This window comes from Littorina saxatilis, linkage group LG1, assembly GCF_037325665.1.
Source record: "Littorina saxatilis isolate snail1 linkage group LG1, US_GU_Lsax_2.0, whole genome shotgun sequence".
In the NCBI taxonomy this organism is placed as follows: domain Eukaryota; kingdom Metazoa; phylum Mollusca; class Gastropoda; order Littorinimorpha; family Littorinidae; genus Littorina; species Littorina saxatilis.
In genome coordinates this window covers 75410497-75428190 of record NC_090245.1, presented here as the reverse complement: position 1 = coordinate 75428190, position 17694 = coordinate 75410497, and the positions used below count along the sequence as shown (strand labels likewise).

Here is a 17694-nt window from a genome sequence, read left to right as displayed (position 1 = left end):
AATGCAGCGGTGTCTAAACCTCGGGTTTCATTTCCCAAGTGGGATGTCTTCCTGGTTCTCAAACTCCTGCGTAGCAAGGAGTTTGAACCCCTGGCAGGCATTAGTATCAAGTTCCTGACTTTTAAGACTGTGTTCCTCATCGCTTTAGCCACTTGCCGTAGACTCAGTGGTATTCAAGCTTTGAGTGGCCTGGAATTTGACATTGAGTTCACCACACATCAGGTGACGTTGGCTTTCCTACCAGACTTTCGAGCCAAGAATCAGAATGCCTCGGAGTTGTCCAAACCAGTAGTCATTCAAGCCTTGGCTCCCACTCTTGAACATGATGACCCTGATCGCTTCCTCTGCCCAGTACGTGCCCTTAGAGTGTACCTGGATAGAACACGTAGCTTTCGGTCTTCTAAGCGGTCACTGTTTGTCTCGCTTAATCCGAAGTACCAATCGGATATTTCTAGACAAACTTTAGCTCGTTGGCTGACCTTGCTTATCAAACAGGCTTATGTTCATGCTCAAGTGGATGTGGTCCCTGACATCAGGGCACACGAGATTCGGGCTATCGGCTCCTCGTTGGCGCACGTGCGGGGTGCCTCGCTCCAAAGCATAATGGCGGTCGCGTTCTGGAAGACTCCAGCCACGTTTATTAACCACTATATGCGAGACTTTTCCAGTCTCAGGCTTGACCAGTCGTATGGCATTGCCAAAGCAGTGGTTGCCAGCATGGTCACGTCAGTCTAAGGTATTTTTCTTGGGTATATTTTCTTTTACAGTAGTACTGTTCGAAAATTGCCTGGGTATCTTAATCCTTGGATTTAAGTGATTTTGATTAAGGAGTTTAATACTCTACATATCACCCTCACACCACTCTGGTATTCTGTGCAAGAATAGTACTGTCGAGGTAAGTGTTATATTGACTGTAAGGCTTCTTTTTAAGCCTACTGTCTATATGATACTTACCGAGACAGTACTATTAGAGTTTCCCTCCCGCCTCCCCTCTTGATATGTTATGGGCTTTTTGAGGGTCTGCAGCTCATAAAGAAAGAGGACGCGCCACCTACATCCTGTAAGGGGGAAGCACTCAGACAGTGCTTGGGATCCACGGTGGCGCATGGTTATGGGAGATAATTGTACCCACGCAGCGTTTTGTCCAATTTTTTCGGCCTATAATAGATAATGTGCAAGAATAGTACTGTCTCGGTAAGTATCATATAGACAGTAGGCTTAAAAAGAAGCCTTACATTCTGTGACAATGTGCACTTTTAGTGCCCTTACAGCCAAGTGCCCAAACACAGCTTGTTTACATCTGAGCGGCGGCCATATTTTAATCCGCCTAAAATCTATTTTTAGATTGCTTGGGTTGACTGTGCTATTTTATGCAATCTAAGGCTACATATTACTTTTAGATGTCAATAATGAATGGATATAGACACTATGTTGCTGTATGTTCGTGCTTAAGTACTTTTTAAGGCCCTGTTCCTTAAATTTCTTTAATGTTCGATCAGCTTCGACCCCAAACCTTCGACGCTATCTGAGTTTTAGCGCCAAGTAGGTGACGTCTGGAATTCCTTTATTATCTCCATAATTGTAACTTTTTCGTAAATCTAACTTAGTGCACTTCATTTCTTATTCCCTTAAATGTTTGGATCAAGTAAACCAAAATTGTCCTCAGTTTGACCGGTGTCTCGCTATGTGACGTCACGCGTCATTTTGGCGACCTGTGTTTCTTTGTCAAGTTTTACGTCACATAACTTGTAATAAGTTCCATTTTACCACAAGTATGACACATGTATGGAAAGTTCAGGAGTTCATTTTGTAATGGAGTGAATTGTATTTGGTGCAGGAAGTGATAGAGTTTAACAATCTTTATCTTGCTGGGTTTTGATCGCTAATCGGTCATTAATTCTGAGTAATTAATCATAATTACTTTTTGATCTGGACTTCCAAAGTTATATCTTATAACATGGTTTAAAAAGTATTTTTCATGCTGGTTTTATAGCAACAAACCGATTTCAAATGTATGCAATTTTACTAAAGTTATCAGCTGCCAAAACTAGTCCTAAAAAAACACAGATTTGGCTAGCATACGGTTCTAGACAGCCGTTCGGGGAGTATCCAAGAGCCGCTTTCAGAGTAGTCCGTGCGGACAGTATAAATAGCCTAGGGTACCAGCATCAGAGTTCAGTTCGTGTCTCAGCTCCACTGACTGAGGAGATGTAGTTCAAATGTGTATGTTGTGGCTTGTAGCCACCGGCCTCGGTCGGGTTGGCGAAGAGGAGGAGGGAAGATCGAGAGACACAGAAATAAAGTTTGTCATGCCAGTATACTGCTGTTGTTGTCACAATGTCATCTTGTGTCCGAGAGATTGAGTCCAGAGTGAGTCCGTAACACATCAAGAGTTCTAAACAATACGAGAGTTTCCGAACCTCTACAATTCTATTGTTGCAGAAGGTGCGTTAGCTAGGAGTTTTGATTCCTTTGAGTTTGAGCAGAAAAATATTTCCTACTTCCTGTCCTATCTTGACACATGTAAACTGTTTGAAACATTTGTGCTAGAAAGGGTGCATAATTTCAGGATGATCTGTATTTCATCCTTATTTCTCTGCCTTGTTTTCAATGTAACTGGCAGTAAAATACTTTGTTTTCTACAACATATTTGTAAACCTTTTCTAAGTGTACTCTCTTTCACCCATTCTTTAAATGACGTTGGACCCAAAATCAGTTGGATCAATCTGCTGAATTTTGAATGGAACCAGTCATGTACCGGGGTATATCTCTCTTTTACTGAATGTTTCAGACAATCGTCGAGGGACCTGCTGGTTGAACATCAACAATGGGCAGTGTGAAAACAACATACAGGCGGCTGTGACGCGCTCTGAGTGCTGTGGTTCCATCGGCAAGGCCTGGGGCAGTCCCTGTACGCCTTGTCCCTCTGAGAGTAGGTTTTTATTCCCAACGTATGTGTGTGTGTGTGTGAGAGAGAGAGAGATTGGTGTTACATGTGTGTGTGTGTAGGGATGTGAACCAATTACACTTGCAGAGGCAGCTGATATTTTCATTAAGTGTGGTTGTTGCCAGATAACTTCATGCACATTACATTAGTTTTGTTATACATGTAGAATGTTTCTGTTGTACACTTTTTCATGTACTGTTTTTCCTGTGACGTGCAGTGGAAATGGACTGTCCAACTGGATTTTCATTCAAGAATGGAGTCACTTGTGTTGGTAAGTGATAATGCTATTTTTACATGGTTTGAGTGCTAATGAAATACCTGCTTACAATGTACTTGAGTTCTTAAGGTATAATGCAAGATTTAGGGTAAACCCTCTTATGAAGTGTTATTTTTTGGATCTTGAGGTGAGCAGGGAGGAGTAGGAGGGAGGCATTTTACGGTAACACTCATCAGAGGGCAGACGGTACTAATTGCATATCTTCAACTTGCCCGTGTATCTCTCTTATCATTCCATCTGTCAGGATCTTGTCGTGTTCTTAAAAGTTCATCTTTGCTTCCCTCTCATGTTTTTGGTTTTTTTCGAGACAATAAGTCTGCCTGTTGCTTCTCCTCTCTGCTTCTCTATTCCCTTCTGATTTATGCACTAATGTTATCCCCGTTTTTCTTGTGATTCCCTTTCAGACATCAATGAGTGTGAACTGTTCCCCGGTATTTGCCGTGGAGGTGGGCAGTGCGTCAACTCCCAGGGGTCGTTCCGCTGCACCTGTCCGTCTGGTCTCACCCTGGACAACTCTGGTCTCAAGTGTATCGGTCAGTAGTTTCTACTTTTTCTGGTCATTTGGTTGATGAGGGGATTGGTGCTGTAGATACGTTACTTTATACAGACATGAGGTTTGTTCTCTTTTTTACATTTAGTCAAGTTTTGACTAAATGTTTTAACATAGAGGGGGAATCGAGGCGAGGGTCGTGGTGTATGTGTGTGTGTGTGTGTGTCTGTCTGTCTGTCTGTCTGTGCATGTGTGTGTGTAGAGCGATTCAGACCAAACTACTGGACCGATCTTTATGAAATTTTACATGAGAGTTCCTGGGAATGATATCCCCGGACGTTTTTTTTCTTTTTTTCGATAAATACTTTTGATGACGTCATATCCGGCTTTTTGTCAAAGTTGAGGCGGCACTGTCACACCCTCATTTTTCAATCAAATTGATTGACATTTTTGTAAAGCAATCTTCGACGAAGGCCGGACTTCGGTATTGCATTTCAGCTTGGTGGCTTAAAACTTAATCAATGACTTTGGCCATTAAAAATCTGAAAATTGTAATGAATTTTTTTTTTTATATAAAACGATCCAAATTTACGTTCATCTTATTCGACATTATTTCCTGATTCCAAAAACATATAAATACTAGATGAATACCCGCTTCGCCGGGTACGGCTTCGCCGGGAAGAAGTACAGCCAAATACCCGGCTTCGCCGGAGACCCCGGCAAAGCCGGGTGTACGACGGCTTCGCCGGCGCACCATACAAAGAAAGGAAGATAAACGCGCAAAACACTGGAGAAGATAAGGAAGAGTTACTGAGAATGGATGTACAGAAAAACCAAAATCGGTTCAAAATTTTCCACGATTGTGTCCGGGGTCTACCTGAATATGCCCACCAAATTTGAAGCAGATCCATCGAGAACTTTGGCCGTGAATCGTGAACACACAGACAGACAGACAGACACACACAAGCCGTATATAGATATAGATGTTATATTTGGATTAAAAACAAGCTCTGAAAATTAAAAATATAAAAATTATGATCAAAATTAAATTTCCGAAATCGATTTAAAAACAATTTCATCTTATTCCTTGTCGGTTCCTGATTCCAAAAACATATAGATATGATATGTTTGGATTAAAAACACGCTCAGAAAGTTAAAACGAAGAGAGGTACAGAAAAGTGTGCTATGCAGCACAGCGAAACCACTACCGCGCTGAACAGGCTTGTCAGTTTCACTCGTTATGCACAAGCGGCAGACTACGGTCATTGTGTAAAAATGCAGTGCGTTCAGTTTCATTCTGTGAGTTCCACAGCTTGACAAAATGTAGTAATTTCGCCTTACGTGACTTGTTTCCCTCTCAGCTGTCTCAATGAGTAGATTAACTCCTTTTTGAGGAGGGCGGGGAAAACAGGGAGGTGGGGTGGGGGGAGGACTCTTCAGAGAGGAGAGAGTATCAATGTGTGTTTGTGTCTGTGTGTACTTTTATGTGATATATAAAAAGCTTTCTCTCTTTCCTCCCCCCTGTTATGTGATGAATTCATCTACAAGCTAAAATGTGAAAGGCAGAACAATATAACATTATTGAATAGACTATAGAATGGCCTTCAAGCAAACAGTTACGAAAGAGTTGTTTGTGCTTCAGCAAACCATTTACTGATACCATGTACATAAGGCTCTGATGCAAACTGAGTTTGAATTAACAGCATACCCTATAATCGTATAATAATGATTGTGTGTGTGCGTACAGACAACCGTCGCAGCGTGTGCTTCCAGCAGTACACCAGCATGGCGTGCCAGCGACCTCTGATGGGCACCTACACCCGGTCAGACTGCTGCTGCAGTATTGGGGAAGGCTTTGGAGAACCGTGTGCCGCCTGCCCCATTGCTGGCACAGGTTGGTAATCATCTCGACGGGGGCAATGGCTTGGTGGTAAGACGCCGGCCTCCAAATCGGAAGGTCATGGGTTCGAATCCCGGCCGCGCCTGGTGGGTTGAGGTGGAGATTTTTCCAATCTCCCAGGTCAACATATGTGCAGACCTGCTAGTGCCTTATCCCCCTTCGTGTGTACACGCAAGCACAAGACCAAGTGCACACAGAAAAGATCCTGTAATCCATGTCAGAGTTCGGTGGGTTATAGAAACTCGAAAATACCAAGCATGCTTCCTCCGAAAGCGGCGTATGGCTGCCTTAATGGCAGGGTAAAAACGGTCCTACACATAAAAATCCACTCGTGCAAAAACACGAGTGTACCTGGGAGTTTCAGCCCATGAACGCAGAAGAAGAAGAAGAAGAGGTAATCATCTAGCTTGTAGTGTAGCAGTAAGTATTCATGTGAAGTGTAGCAGTAACTGTTCTTTGGAAAGGCAGCAGTAAATGTTCATTGGCATGGTACAGTAGCAGTAAATGTTCATGTTCACATCCTCTGGTTTCCATGTTAGGCGATAGACGTATTTTGAAATGCTTGTCATTTACCGAACGTAGACAAACAGAATGTGTAAGATATATATATGGAACTAGTATTTGTTAATGAAAACAATTTATATGGTTAAAATGTCTCAGTTAATACACAAATATCATCTTTGTAACTTGTTTTTCACTGGTACATAGCTCTGGAGAATAACCCATTATATATATATGTGTGTGCGTGTATTGTGTAGATGATGTGTTCTGATTCTGTCTGCCAGACAGCTTTAAGGAACTGTGTGAAGATGCCACCAAGCCAGGAACGCGAGGACAGATTAAAGGTGATGTGTGTGTGTGTGAGTTTGTGTGTGTGTATCTGCCTGCCTGCCTATCTGTCTGTCTGTCTTAGTGTTGGGGGTGATGGTTGGCTATGGTATTTGGGAGTATGTTAGTAAATACACACATATCATTTCTCATGTTTTATGTAAATGCTAATTCCAGATATCAATGAGTGCTTGCTGTTCCGAGGACTATGTGCCAATGGACGATGTCGTAACACGCTGGGCAGCTTTGAGTGCGACTGTAACCCCGGCTTTGCTGTGGACAATCTTGGCACCAACTGCACTGGTAAAACTGAGCTTAACCAGTTTCATTTCTGCTCATCATTTTATACTTGTGTGAGAGTGAGTGAATGTGTGTGTGTGTGTGTGTGTGCGTGCGTGTATGACTGTTTGTGTGTGTGCGTGCGTGTATGTCAATATAACACTTACCTCGACAGTACTATTCTTGCACATTATCTATTATAGGCCGAAAAAATTGGACAAAACGCTGCGTGGGTACAATTATCTCCCATAACCATGCGCCACCGTGGATCCCAAGCACTGTCTGAGTGCTTCCCCCTTACAGGATGTAGGTGGCGCGTCCTCTTTCTTTTTTCGCGCGTGACAGTAGGCTGTGTTTCTGCTGCGCTCCCGGATTATTTTGGATTCTAGAGTCTTCTTTTCTGTGTGGATTACCACCTGTTGGATTTTTGTGTGTTATTCCACTTCTGGCTTGAGGCTACGTTGTTTTTCTTCCAACTTGTGCCTCCGTTGTTGTGTGGCGGACTCGGCGTGCCTACCGTCCTACTTCGTGGTGACCGGTCGTCTGCTTCTCGTTTCGCCTCATTCACTTGAGTATTGACCTAATTTTCTTTGAATTTTGTTAATTCTCGATTTTTTAAGGGTACGTACAGGGCGAGGTAGGATGTCTCGTCTTGTTTTGGGCTCTGGTTCTACGGAACCAGAGTCTGCCGGGGGCAACCCTTCTCCGGGCGCACAGCGTCATGTTTTGCGCACGGACAGGGGGACCTTTCGGCGCTCCGACTCTCCCTCCCCAAACGCTTTGCGTTTGCGGCGAGGGAGGGCGGAGAAAGCCTGTTTGAGCAAGCTCAATGCGAGCTTGCTCAAACAGGCTGGGCTTGAACCTGGGACTTCGGGCGGGGCTGCGCCGTCGAAGGTTCGGGGAAGGTCGAGGGGAAAGAAAAAGCGTCTTTCTCCTTCTCCTTCCGTGGAACACGCTTCCCCCCCTTCGACGCCGTTGTCCGGCTCTCAGTCTCAGGCTTCAGCTCCTCCCGGTTTCAAGCCTGGGGGGAAGGTTTCCTTCTCCTCCCTGGCTCGAATCCGGGAGCGGGTCGATTCCCAACCCTCTTTGGGGGTTGGTGAATCTGATCTAGGGGCTACGGGAGAGACTCAGGTTTCGACTTCTTTCTTTTCCGGTGCCTCTCCTGTGCCCTCCTCGGTTTCCACCGCTGTGGAAGCCAGGAGGGACACGGGTCCTCCTCTGAACTCCCTCGCTGGGTCGTCTACTGCTGTTTCGACAGTAGTCTCGGACTCATGGGGGGGGAGATCGGAGGAGATGACGGGGTCTATGAATTCCCTCCCCGCTGGGGTTGGGATGCGAATTGACCCCGTTCAGGGCGGTCCTGTGGGGGCAGGGGTTTCAGGCATCGTGCCTACGACCACTGCTACTACGGTTCCCTCTGACGTCCGTGTGACTGGTGGCTGTCCCTCTATGAAACGCTCCGGCCGACTAGTTACTGGACGTGGAGGTGTTCGACAGAACGTGGTACTTCTGTCGAATGGTCAGGGCGACGGGAACATTGTTTCTGTTGCTCAAACCGACACCTCCGACCGGACCGTCTTGACCCCACGCCATTCCTTAGCGTCTGGTGTTCGGGTGACGGATGGTCCGGACCAAGGGTCCGGAACGGTCCAGGCTTACGGGTCGGGATCGAACCGGACCCACGGGTCCCGACTGGACTTGACCTCCGGGTTTGGTCCGGACGGGACCCATGGTACGGGACCGTACCGGACCTTAGGGTCCGGTGCGGGACAGTACCTCTGGCCCTTGCCGGACCCCCGGACCTACGGGTCCGGATGGTACGGTACGGGACCAGTGGTCCGGTCGGGACCGGACCACCCGACCACCTCTGTTGGTCCGGGTGGTCTGGCACCGAACCGGAACACACCGGACCACCGGACCTACGGGTCCGGATGGTACGGTACGGGACCAGTGGTCCGGTCGGGACCGGACCACCCGACCACCTCTGTTGGTCCGGGTGGTCTGGCACCGAACCGGAACACACCGGACCACCGGACCTACGGGTCCGGATGGTACGGTGTTTCCACGTCCGGACCGAACCACCCGAACACTTTTGTGGGTACGGATGGTTCTGTGCCGAACGGGACCTCCGGATGGTACGGGACCGGACCGGACCACCGGACCGGACCGGACCACCGGAACACCGGACCACTCGACCGGACCGGACCGGACCACCGGAACACCGGACCACCCGACCGGACCGGATCGGCACCCCCGACCGGACCGGACCATTTCTTTTCTGATCAGACCCGATGGGTCCCTGTTCAGTCTATAAATGGCGGGGGTTCGTTGGCTGGACTGACCCAACAGTCGCAGGGTTTTTGTTGTTCTCTCCCTTCGGCTGCTGGAGACGTTTCGTCTTTGGGGCAGGGGTCTTCGCGGCCTCTTGCTTCAGTGGGCGTTTCGTCACAGTCTACTTCATCACTTTCGGCTCCTCCCCCTCAAGCTTCCTACACTCCTGCTGTTGAGGAGTTGTCGGGAAGTGAAGAGGAGAGTGAGTCAGAGGACGATGGGGAGGAGGATCAGGGTCGCCCTGAGGTTAACACTGATCCTCTACCCTTGCCGGTTTCTGATGGAACTTCCGAAGCTATGCTTCGTACTTTCCAACAGTACATGACAGACATCACGCGGCGTCTTGACGCCACGGATGCCTCTCTTAAGCGTCTGTCGTCTAGTGTTCCCAACCCTTCGGTTGACACACAGGACGTGGAGTCTGAGGACGAGAGGCAGGAGGCTCTCCCTCGCACAGCTAGAAGGACGTTTGAACAGTTTCAGGACGTCCTTCCCTCCGACGCCCTCTCGTCCTTGGAGTCCGCTTCGGCCCGGGCGCGGGAGGCACACGCCGCGTCTGCCGGCGGCTCGTTTTATGAACGATCCGGCCGCCAGCAATTCGCGTTCCACCCTAGTCTTAGTGCCACGGTGGAAGCGGCAGCACATCGCCTGAGGAGTACAGATTCACGTGCGAACGCGACCTATGTTCCTCGGGAGGACGCGGATTCAGTGCCGTGCTTTCCTTCGGGAGGCGCACCTCCACTGTTTCCTCGTGTCCAATCTGTTTCGTCCCTCCCTTTTCCCTTTGACTCTCGAACTCTCCCTTTCCAGACTTCGAGTGTTCAGGGTGGGGCTGACGGTGATGTGTTCGTTGGGGAGGTGCCTTCGGTCAAGAAGGTGGAACTGAGCTCTGCTTCGTTCCACAATCTTGAGGCCACCGTTTCTTCCATTGTCGAGGCCCAATCACAGGCCTTGACATGGATGAGCACGCTGTCCACACTGTTGGACCCTCCCGATCGGGCAGAGTCCGATTCCACTCGGGTCCTTGACACGGTTCGAGTGGATCGGGCTTTGCATGCCGTGCGATCGTGCGTGACGACTGCGGCAGAATTGGCCATTGGAACACGGGTCCACTTGTTGGCCCTGTTCCGTGATCATTTTCTGGCTACTTCTTTAGTGCCTCCGGATATGAGGAAGAGTCTGAGGAACACGTTTCCTCAGCCTTCTTCCCTTTTTCATCCGGGCACTGTCCGTTCTGTGGTGGAGTCCACACGCCAGAGGAACACTGATTCTCTGATGGTTGGCCTCGCTGCTTCGGCGACGTCGGCGGGGAGTAAGAGAAGTGCTACAGTCACCTCCAGCTCCCAGCCTCAGAAGAAGAAGAGGAAGAAGCCAGTTTCACTGCCTCCTTCTTCCTCCTCTCAGGCGCCTGTCGCGTTCCCCCCTGCGGCCCCGGCTTCTCGTGCTCCCAAGCGTAAGAAGAAGGGTGCTCAGACAGGTAAGGGTAAGCAGCACCACCAGGGGGGTGGTCGCAAGCCTGCGCCTGCCCGCCAGCAGAATTTTCAGTGAGTCCCGGCCCTACGTTGACGCCCCCTCAAGTTGCCCCTCTTTCGTCCGTCGGTTCCCTTTTTCGGGCCCGCGACATGTGGGGCAGACTGGTCTCCAACCAGTTTATCTTGAGGGTGGTGGGGTCGGGGTTTTCTCTACCGCTGTCGTCACAACCTCCATTGTCCGCTCTACCTTTGACGTTCCCCCCTCCTCGAGACCCTGCCAGATGGCAGGCTCTTCAAGACGAGGTGAACTCGTTGGTCGAGAAGAAGGCTGTCTACCCCCTTTCTCAGCCTTCTCCGGGGTTCTACTCCCGCCTGTTCACCGTCCCCAAAAAGGACGGCAGGTTCAGGCCGGTGTTGGACCTCTCCACCTTGAACTTGTACCTTCGCAGGTGCAAGTTCAAGATGGAAACCCCTTCGTCGGTCCGGTTGGCCATCCGGCCAAACGATTGGGCCACGTCTGTGGACCTCCAGGATGCTTACTTCCACATCCTGGTGGCCCCGGGGTACCGACATCTGCTCCGGTTTGTTTGGGAGGGCACAGTGTTCGAGTTTCGGGCCCTCCCATTCGGCCTGTCCTTGGCCCCGCTGATTTTTACAAAGGTGGTCAAGGAGCTGGCGGCGTTGGTCAGAGCTCAGGGTGTGCGTCTGCGTCAATATTTGGACGATTGGCTCACCCTGGCCCAGTCTCGCGATCAATGCCTCCAACACACCCGGCAGGTCCTGGAACGGACCCATGCTTTGGGGTTCCAGATACAGTGGCACAAGTCAGACCTCGTGCCAGCCCAGCAGTTTTGCTACTTGGGGATGGCGTTCGACACAGTGCTTTACACTGTGTCTCCCTCCCCGGACAGAATCCTCTCCCTGAGGCGAAAGATCCTCTCCATTCAGGCTTGCCGCGCTGTTCCTCACAGGCGGCTGGCGGAACTGTTGGGTTCCATGGAGTCTGTCGCTCTGCTGCTGCCCCTTGCAAGGCTACACAAACGTCCCCTGCAACGGGCAGTAGCAGATCGGACTTCCAGGCCTCTCGATTACACCGAGTTGGTCCAGATCGGGCCTTGGTTTCACGAGGCTGTAGTCCAATGGCTGGACCCGATCTGGCTCAACTCTGCGGTGCCTATCCAACCGAGACGGCCGTCTCTCTTCCTGTACACCGACGCTTCTACGCGGGGTTGGGGGGCCCACCTGGACCTGCACGAGGCCCAGGGGGTCTGGACCCAGGAGGAGTCCCTCCTACACATCAACTTTCTAGAGTTGGAGGCGGTTCGTCGGGCTCTGCTGGAGTTTCGCCTCCTGATTCGGGATCAGGATGTGTTGGTCCACGGGGACAACACCACATGCCTAGCTTACCTTCGCCACCAGGGGGGCACCAATTCTCGGTCCCTCTCCCTGTTAGCGGAGGAGATTCTGCTCTGGTGCCAGACCAATCAGGTCCGGATGTCAGTCCAATTCGTTCCGGGGAAACTGAACGCCCTGGCCGACATTCTCAGTCGGGGCGATCAGGTTCTCCCCACAGAATGGACCATCGCTCACAACGTTCTACGGCGTCTGTGGGCAAGGTGGGACCGTCCTCTGATCGATCTGTTCGCAACTCGATTCAGCGCTCGGCTTCCCAGGTACGTCAGCCCCTTTCGAGACACGAATGCGTTCCACGTGGACGCATTCACTCTCTCGTGGAGGCTCCTCGATGCTTACGCCTATCCCCCGACATCTCTGATTCCGAGGGTACTGGCAAAGTATCTGCAGGAACGGCCAAGACTGATTTTGGTCGCGCCTTACTGGCCAACAGCTCCGTGGTTTCCAGATCTTCGCGGTCTCACCCACGTAGACCCTCTACCTCTGAATCTGGACGGGGGAAGTCTGCTCCAGCCTCGATCAGGCCTCCCTCATCCACGTCCAGAGAGTCTGTGCTTGACCGCATGGCTCTTGTGCGCTCCAAACTGCTTGCACTAGGATTGCACAAGAGTTCAGTAGAGTTTTCCTTGAACGCTAAGAGGCGATCAACTAATCAGCTCTATGACTTACGCTGGAGAGCTTGGGCCTCCTTCGCCTTGTCCAAGGGGATAAAGCCGCTTTATCCCTCAACACAGGACTTGGCCAACTTCCTGGTGGAAGTGTATCAAAAGAAGAGTCTTTCTTCTAAGACTCTTCTTGGATACAAATCTGCCATCACTTCCACGATTGCGGCTGCTACTGGTCGCAGACCTGAACACTTGATCAGTTCCTCCCTCATTGCTAATGTCCTTTCGGGTATTAGCAATGCAGCGGTGTCTAAACCTCGGGTTTCATTTCCCAAGTGGGATGTCTTCCTGGTTCTCAAACTCCTGCGTAGCAAGGAGTTTGAACCCCTGGCAGGCATTAGTATCAAGTTCCTGACTTTTAAGACTGTGTTCCTCATCGCTTTAGCCACTTGCCGTAGACTCAGTGGTATTCAAGCTTTGAGTGGCCTGGAATTTGACATTGAGTTCACCACACATCAGGTGACGTTGGCTTTCCTACCAGACTTTCGAGCCAAGAATCAGAATGCCTCGGAGTTGTCCAAACCAGTAGTCATTCAAGCCTTGGCTCCCACTCTTGAACATGATGACCCTGATCGCTTCCTCTGCCCAGTACGTGCCCTTAGAGTGTACCTGGATAGAACACGTAGCTTTCGGTCTTCTAAGCGGTCACTGTTTGTCTCGCTTAATCCGAAGTACCAATCGGATATTTCTAGACAAACTTTAGCTCGTTGGCTGACCTTGCTTATCAAACAGGCTTATGTTCATGCTCAAGTGGATGTGGTCCCTGACATCAGGGCACACGAGATTCGGGCTATCGGCTCCTCGTTGGCGCACGTGCGGGGTGCCTCGCTCCAAAGCATAATGGCGGTCGCGTTCTGGAAGACTCCAGCCACGTTTATTAACCACTATATGCGAGACTTTTCCAGTCTCAGGCTTGACCAGTCGTATGGCATTGCCAAAGCAGTGGTTGCCAGCATGGTCACGTCAGTCTAAGGTATTTTTCTTGGGTATATTTTCTTTTACAGTAGTACTGTTCGAAAATTGCCTGGGTATCTTAATCCTTGGATTTAAGTGATTTTGATTAAGGAGTTTAATACTCTACATATCACCCTCACACCACTCTGGTATTCTGTGCAAGAATAGTACTGTCGAGGTAAGTGTTATATTGACTGTAAGGCTTCTTTTTAAGCCTACTGTCTATATGATACTTACCGAGACAGTACTATTAGAGTTTCCCTCCCGCCTCCCCTCTTGATATGTTATGGGCTTTTTGAGGGTCTGCAGCTCATAAAGAAAGAGGACGCGCCACCTACATCCTGTAAGGGGGAAGCACTCAGACAGTGCTTGGGATCCACGGTGGCGCATGGTTATGGGAGATAATTGTACCCACGCAGCGTTTTGTCCAATTTTTTCGGCCTATAATAGATAATGTGCAAGAATAGTACTGTCTCGGTAAGTATCATATAGACAGTAGGCTTAAAAAGAAGCCTTACAGACTGTTTGTGTGTATGCGTGTGTGTGTGTGTGTGCAGTTTGTGTGTGTATGGCATGGTTTTCTCGTTTTGTCTAGGTTTGTTTTCTTTTTGTTTTTGTTTTGCATGTGTGGGTTGTTTCTGAAAAGGGTACCAGGTTGTGTCAGACACTTGCCCTGCCGCTTTTCCAATGGCATGAATATCCCCAAATAGTGGAAAGTAAAGGGCTCATTTGAAAAAAGAAAAACACAGCTCTGACTTCATTTACTTCTGCAAGCTGTGAATGAAGCAGTTGGAAGGTACAGTGGAACCCCCCATTAAAGACCTCCACAAATCTGAGAAAATCAGGTTTTAAAAAGGAGGGAGTCTTAAAATGGGGGTACATTTTCAGAGGTTTGTAACGGAAAGTCTGAGAAAACAAGGTCTTGAAAGGTACGGGGTCTTAAAAGGGGGGTTCCAGTCTGTAGAGATAGCATTTGGTAACTTAACTGTTTCAGACATTGATGAGTGTGTTGGGTGTTTCAGACATTGATGAGTGTGTTGGGTGTTTCAGACATTGATGAGTGTGTTGGGTGTTTCAGACATTGATGAGTGTGTTGGGTGTTTCAGACATTGATGAGTGTGTTGGGTGTTTCAGACATTGATGAGTGTGTTGGGTGTTTCAGACATTGATGAGTGTGTTGGGTGTTTCAGACATTGATGAGTGTGTTGGGTGTTTCAGACATTAATGAGTGTGTTGGGTGTTTCAGTCATTGATGAGTGTGTTGGGTGTTTCAGACATTGATGAGTGTGTTGGGTGTTTCAGACATTGATGAGTGCGTTGGGTGTTTCAGACATTGATGAGTGTGTTGGGTGTTTCAGACATTAATGAGTGTGTTGGGTGTTTCAGACATTGATGAGTGTGTTGGGTGTTTCAGACATTGATGAGTGTGTTGGGTGTTTGAGACATTAATGAGTGTGTTGGGTGTTTCAGACATTGATGAGTGTGTTGGGTGTTTCAGACATTGATGAGTGTGTTGGGTGTTTCAGACATTGATGAGTGTGTTGGGTGTTTCAGACATTGATGAGTGTGTTGGGTGTTTCAGACATTAATGAGTGTGTTGGGTGTTTCAGACATTAATGAGTGTGTTGGGTGTTTCAGACATTGATGAGTGTGTTGGGTGTTTCAGACATTGATGAGTGTGTTGGGTGTTTCAGACATTAATGAGTGTGTTGGGTGTTTCAGTCATTAATGAGTGTGTTGGGTGTTTCAGACATTGATGAGTGTGTTGGGTGTTTCAGACATTGATGAGTGTGTTGGGTGTTTCAGACATTAATGAGTGTGTTGGGTGTTTCAGTCATTGATGAGTGTGTTGGGTGTTTCAGACATTGATGAGTGTGTTGGGTGTTTCAGACATTGATGAGTGTGTTGGATATTTCAGACATTGATGAGTGTCGCATCTCCATGACGGAGATCTGTGGCAACGGTCGCTGTGTCAACACGCCGGGCGGCTTTCATTGCGAGTGTGACGCTGGATTCGTGGGTGTCATGATGAACCAGATGTGCATAGGTGAGTTATCTGCCCTCTTTCTTCCTGAGAGAGAAGTTGGGCTCCATGATCTATAGATCATGAGTCCCCAGATGTTTTTTTGTAGATGAATAACTTCTTGTTCAGCCAGGTTTGAGTGTATAGTGGAAGACTGAGAATCGTCTTTGCTTTGAGTTTGTGTGTGTGTGTCTCTGTTCGTCCATCTGTCCGTCTGTCTGTGTGTTGATGACTGTTTTGTGTGTTTGATGTGTGTTTGTTTGTTTGTTTGCTTAACGCCCAGCCGACCACGAAGGGCCATATCAGGGCGGTGCTGCTTTGACATATCACGTGCGCCACACACAAGACAGAAGTCGCAGCACAGGCTTCATGTCTCACCCAGTCCCATTATTCTGACACCGGACCAACCAGTCCTAGCACTAACCCCATAATGCCAGACGCCAGGCGGAGCAGCCACTAGATTGCCAATTTTAAAGTCTTAGGTATGACCCGGCCGGGGTTCGAACCCACGACCTCCCGATCACGGGGCGGACGCCTTACCACTAGGCCAACCGTGCCGGTGTTTGATGTGTGTCTGTGTTGTTTTTGTGTACATAATTATGTACATGCATGTGTGTGTCCGTGTCTGTTTAATCACCCACAAGAATTGATGTGTGTTAGTACATATTGCTTAACCAGTCATTAAATTTCATTTCTGCTTATCATTTTAAACTTGTGTGAGAGTGAGTTAGTGTTTGTGTGTGTGCATGCGGTCTGGGTGGCCAAGTGGTAAACGCACTTGCCTCGGAAGTGAGAGGTTTGCGAGTTCGACCCTGGGTCAGGGCGTTAGCAATTTTCTCCCCCCTTTCCTAACCTAGGTGGTGGGTTCAAGTGCTAGTCTTTCGGATGAGACGAAAAACCGAGGTCCCTTCGTGTACACGACATTGGGGTGTGCACGTTAAAGATCCCACGATTGACAAAAGGGTCTTTCCTGGCAAAATTGTACAGGCATAGATAAAAATGTCCACCAAATACCCGTGTGACTTGGAATAATAGGCCGTGAAAGGTGAATGTTCACCCTAATAGGCTTGAGGTTTGCTGGCCGATGTGAATGCGTGATATATTGTGTAAAAAATTCCATCTCACACGGCATAAATAAATCCCTGCGCCTTGAATCCGTGGTTGAGATATGTGCGCAATATAAATTGCATAAAATAAAAAAATAAAAAAATAAAAATGCGTGTGTTTGCATTCAAAGTACAAAATGCAGTGCATCAATAAAAACTGCAGCATGACATGTAGAGGCAATGTTTGATTTGACTGTGACTGGTTGACAGATGTGGACGAGTGCAAGGAGCAGAAGGGGCTGTGCCTGGGCGGGAACTGTGTCAACACAGTCGGCAGCTACGAGTGTCAGTGTCCTGATGGACATGAACTGGCCACTGATGGGCGCATGTGTAAAGGTCAGACTCCGTACCTGTGTCTCCGAATATATGTGTTCTTATTTGTGCCTTGATCTGTTCATTTGGATATTTTCCAACACAGTGGAAACCTACCCCACCCCCTCCCTTTTTTAGAAATCAAAACATTTGAGAGAGAAAAAACAGGTCTTGAACGTTGGTAAATTTACAGAGGTTGTGTACTGAAGACCTGAAAAAAAACCAGGTCTATGAAGAGGGGTTCCACTGTATTTGCGTATGTGAGTCTATATCTGTGTTGCTGTTCATGCACATATTTTCCAATGAACAGCCTTTGGTTTTTAAATCCCAAAGCTTGATTCAGCCTACAAACTGAGGTACACATATCATCAAGAATCATGTACCATTAGTGTATATTTGAACAGAAGAATTGTTTTCTGAATTCTTTTTGCAAAGTGAAAGCACACTTTTCGCATAGTGAGCTTGCATATTTCTGTTTGCAAGTTTATGTTTAATTCTTTTTCCTCAAAATATTTTGTTGTTGCTTTCAGACGTTGACGAATGTGGGTCAAGCAGTAGCATCTGCTCCAACGGCCACTGTGAGAACTTCATGGGGGGTTACCAGTGTATCTGCAACCCTGGTTATATTACCAATGATCTCAAGTCCTTGTGTGTTGGTGAGTGGATATGTGTCCGTGTGAGAGCGAAAACTGAAGAA

The 17694-nt window shown here is 48.3% G+C and overlaps 1 protein-coding gene across 1 annotated transcript in view; it reads left to right on the top strand.

Moving 5' to 3' along the window:
- Positions 1–17694, top strand: part of LOC138979298 (fibrillin-2-like) — a 123062-nt gene that overhangs the window by 58771 nt on the left and 46597 nt on the right. The window contains exons 19-27 of the mRNA XM_070352034.1: positions 2792–2932; positions 3165–3218; positions 3629–3757; positions 5462–5608; positions 6400–6459; positions 6620–6745; positions 15475–15603; positions 16896–17021; positions 17528–17653. Coding sequence (XP_070208135.1) covers positions 2792–2932; positions 3165–3218; positions 3629–3757; positions 5462–5608; positions 6400–6459; positions 6620–6745; positions 15475–15603; positions 16896–17021; positions 17528–17653 — 1038 coding nt within the window. The remainder of the gene's footprint in view (positions 1–2791; positions 2933–3164; positions 3219–3628; positions 3758–5461; positions 5609–6399; positions 6460–6619; positions 6746–15474; positions 15604–16895; positions 17022–17527; positions 17654–17694) is intronic.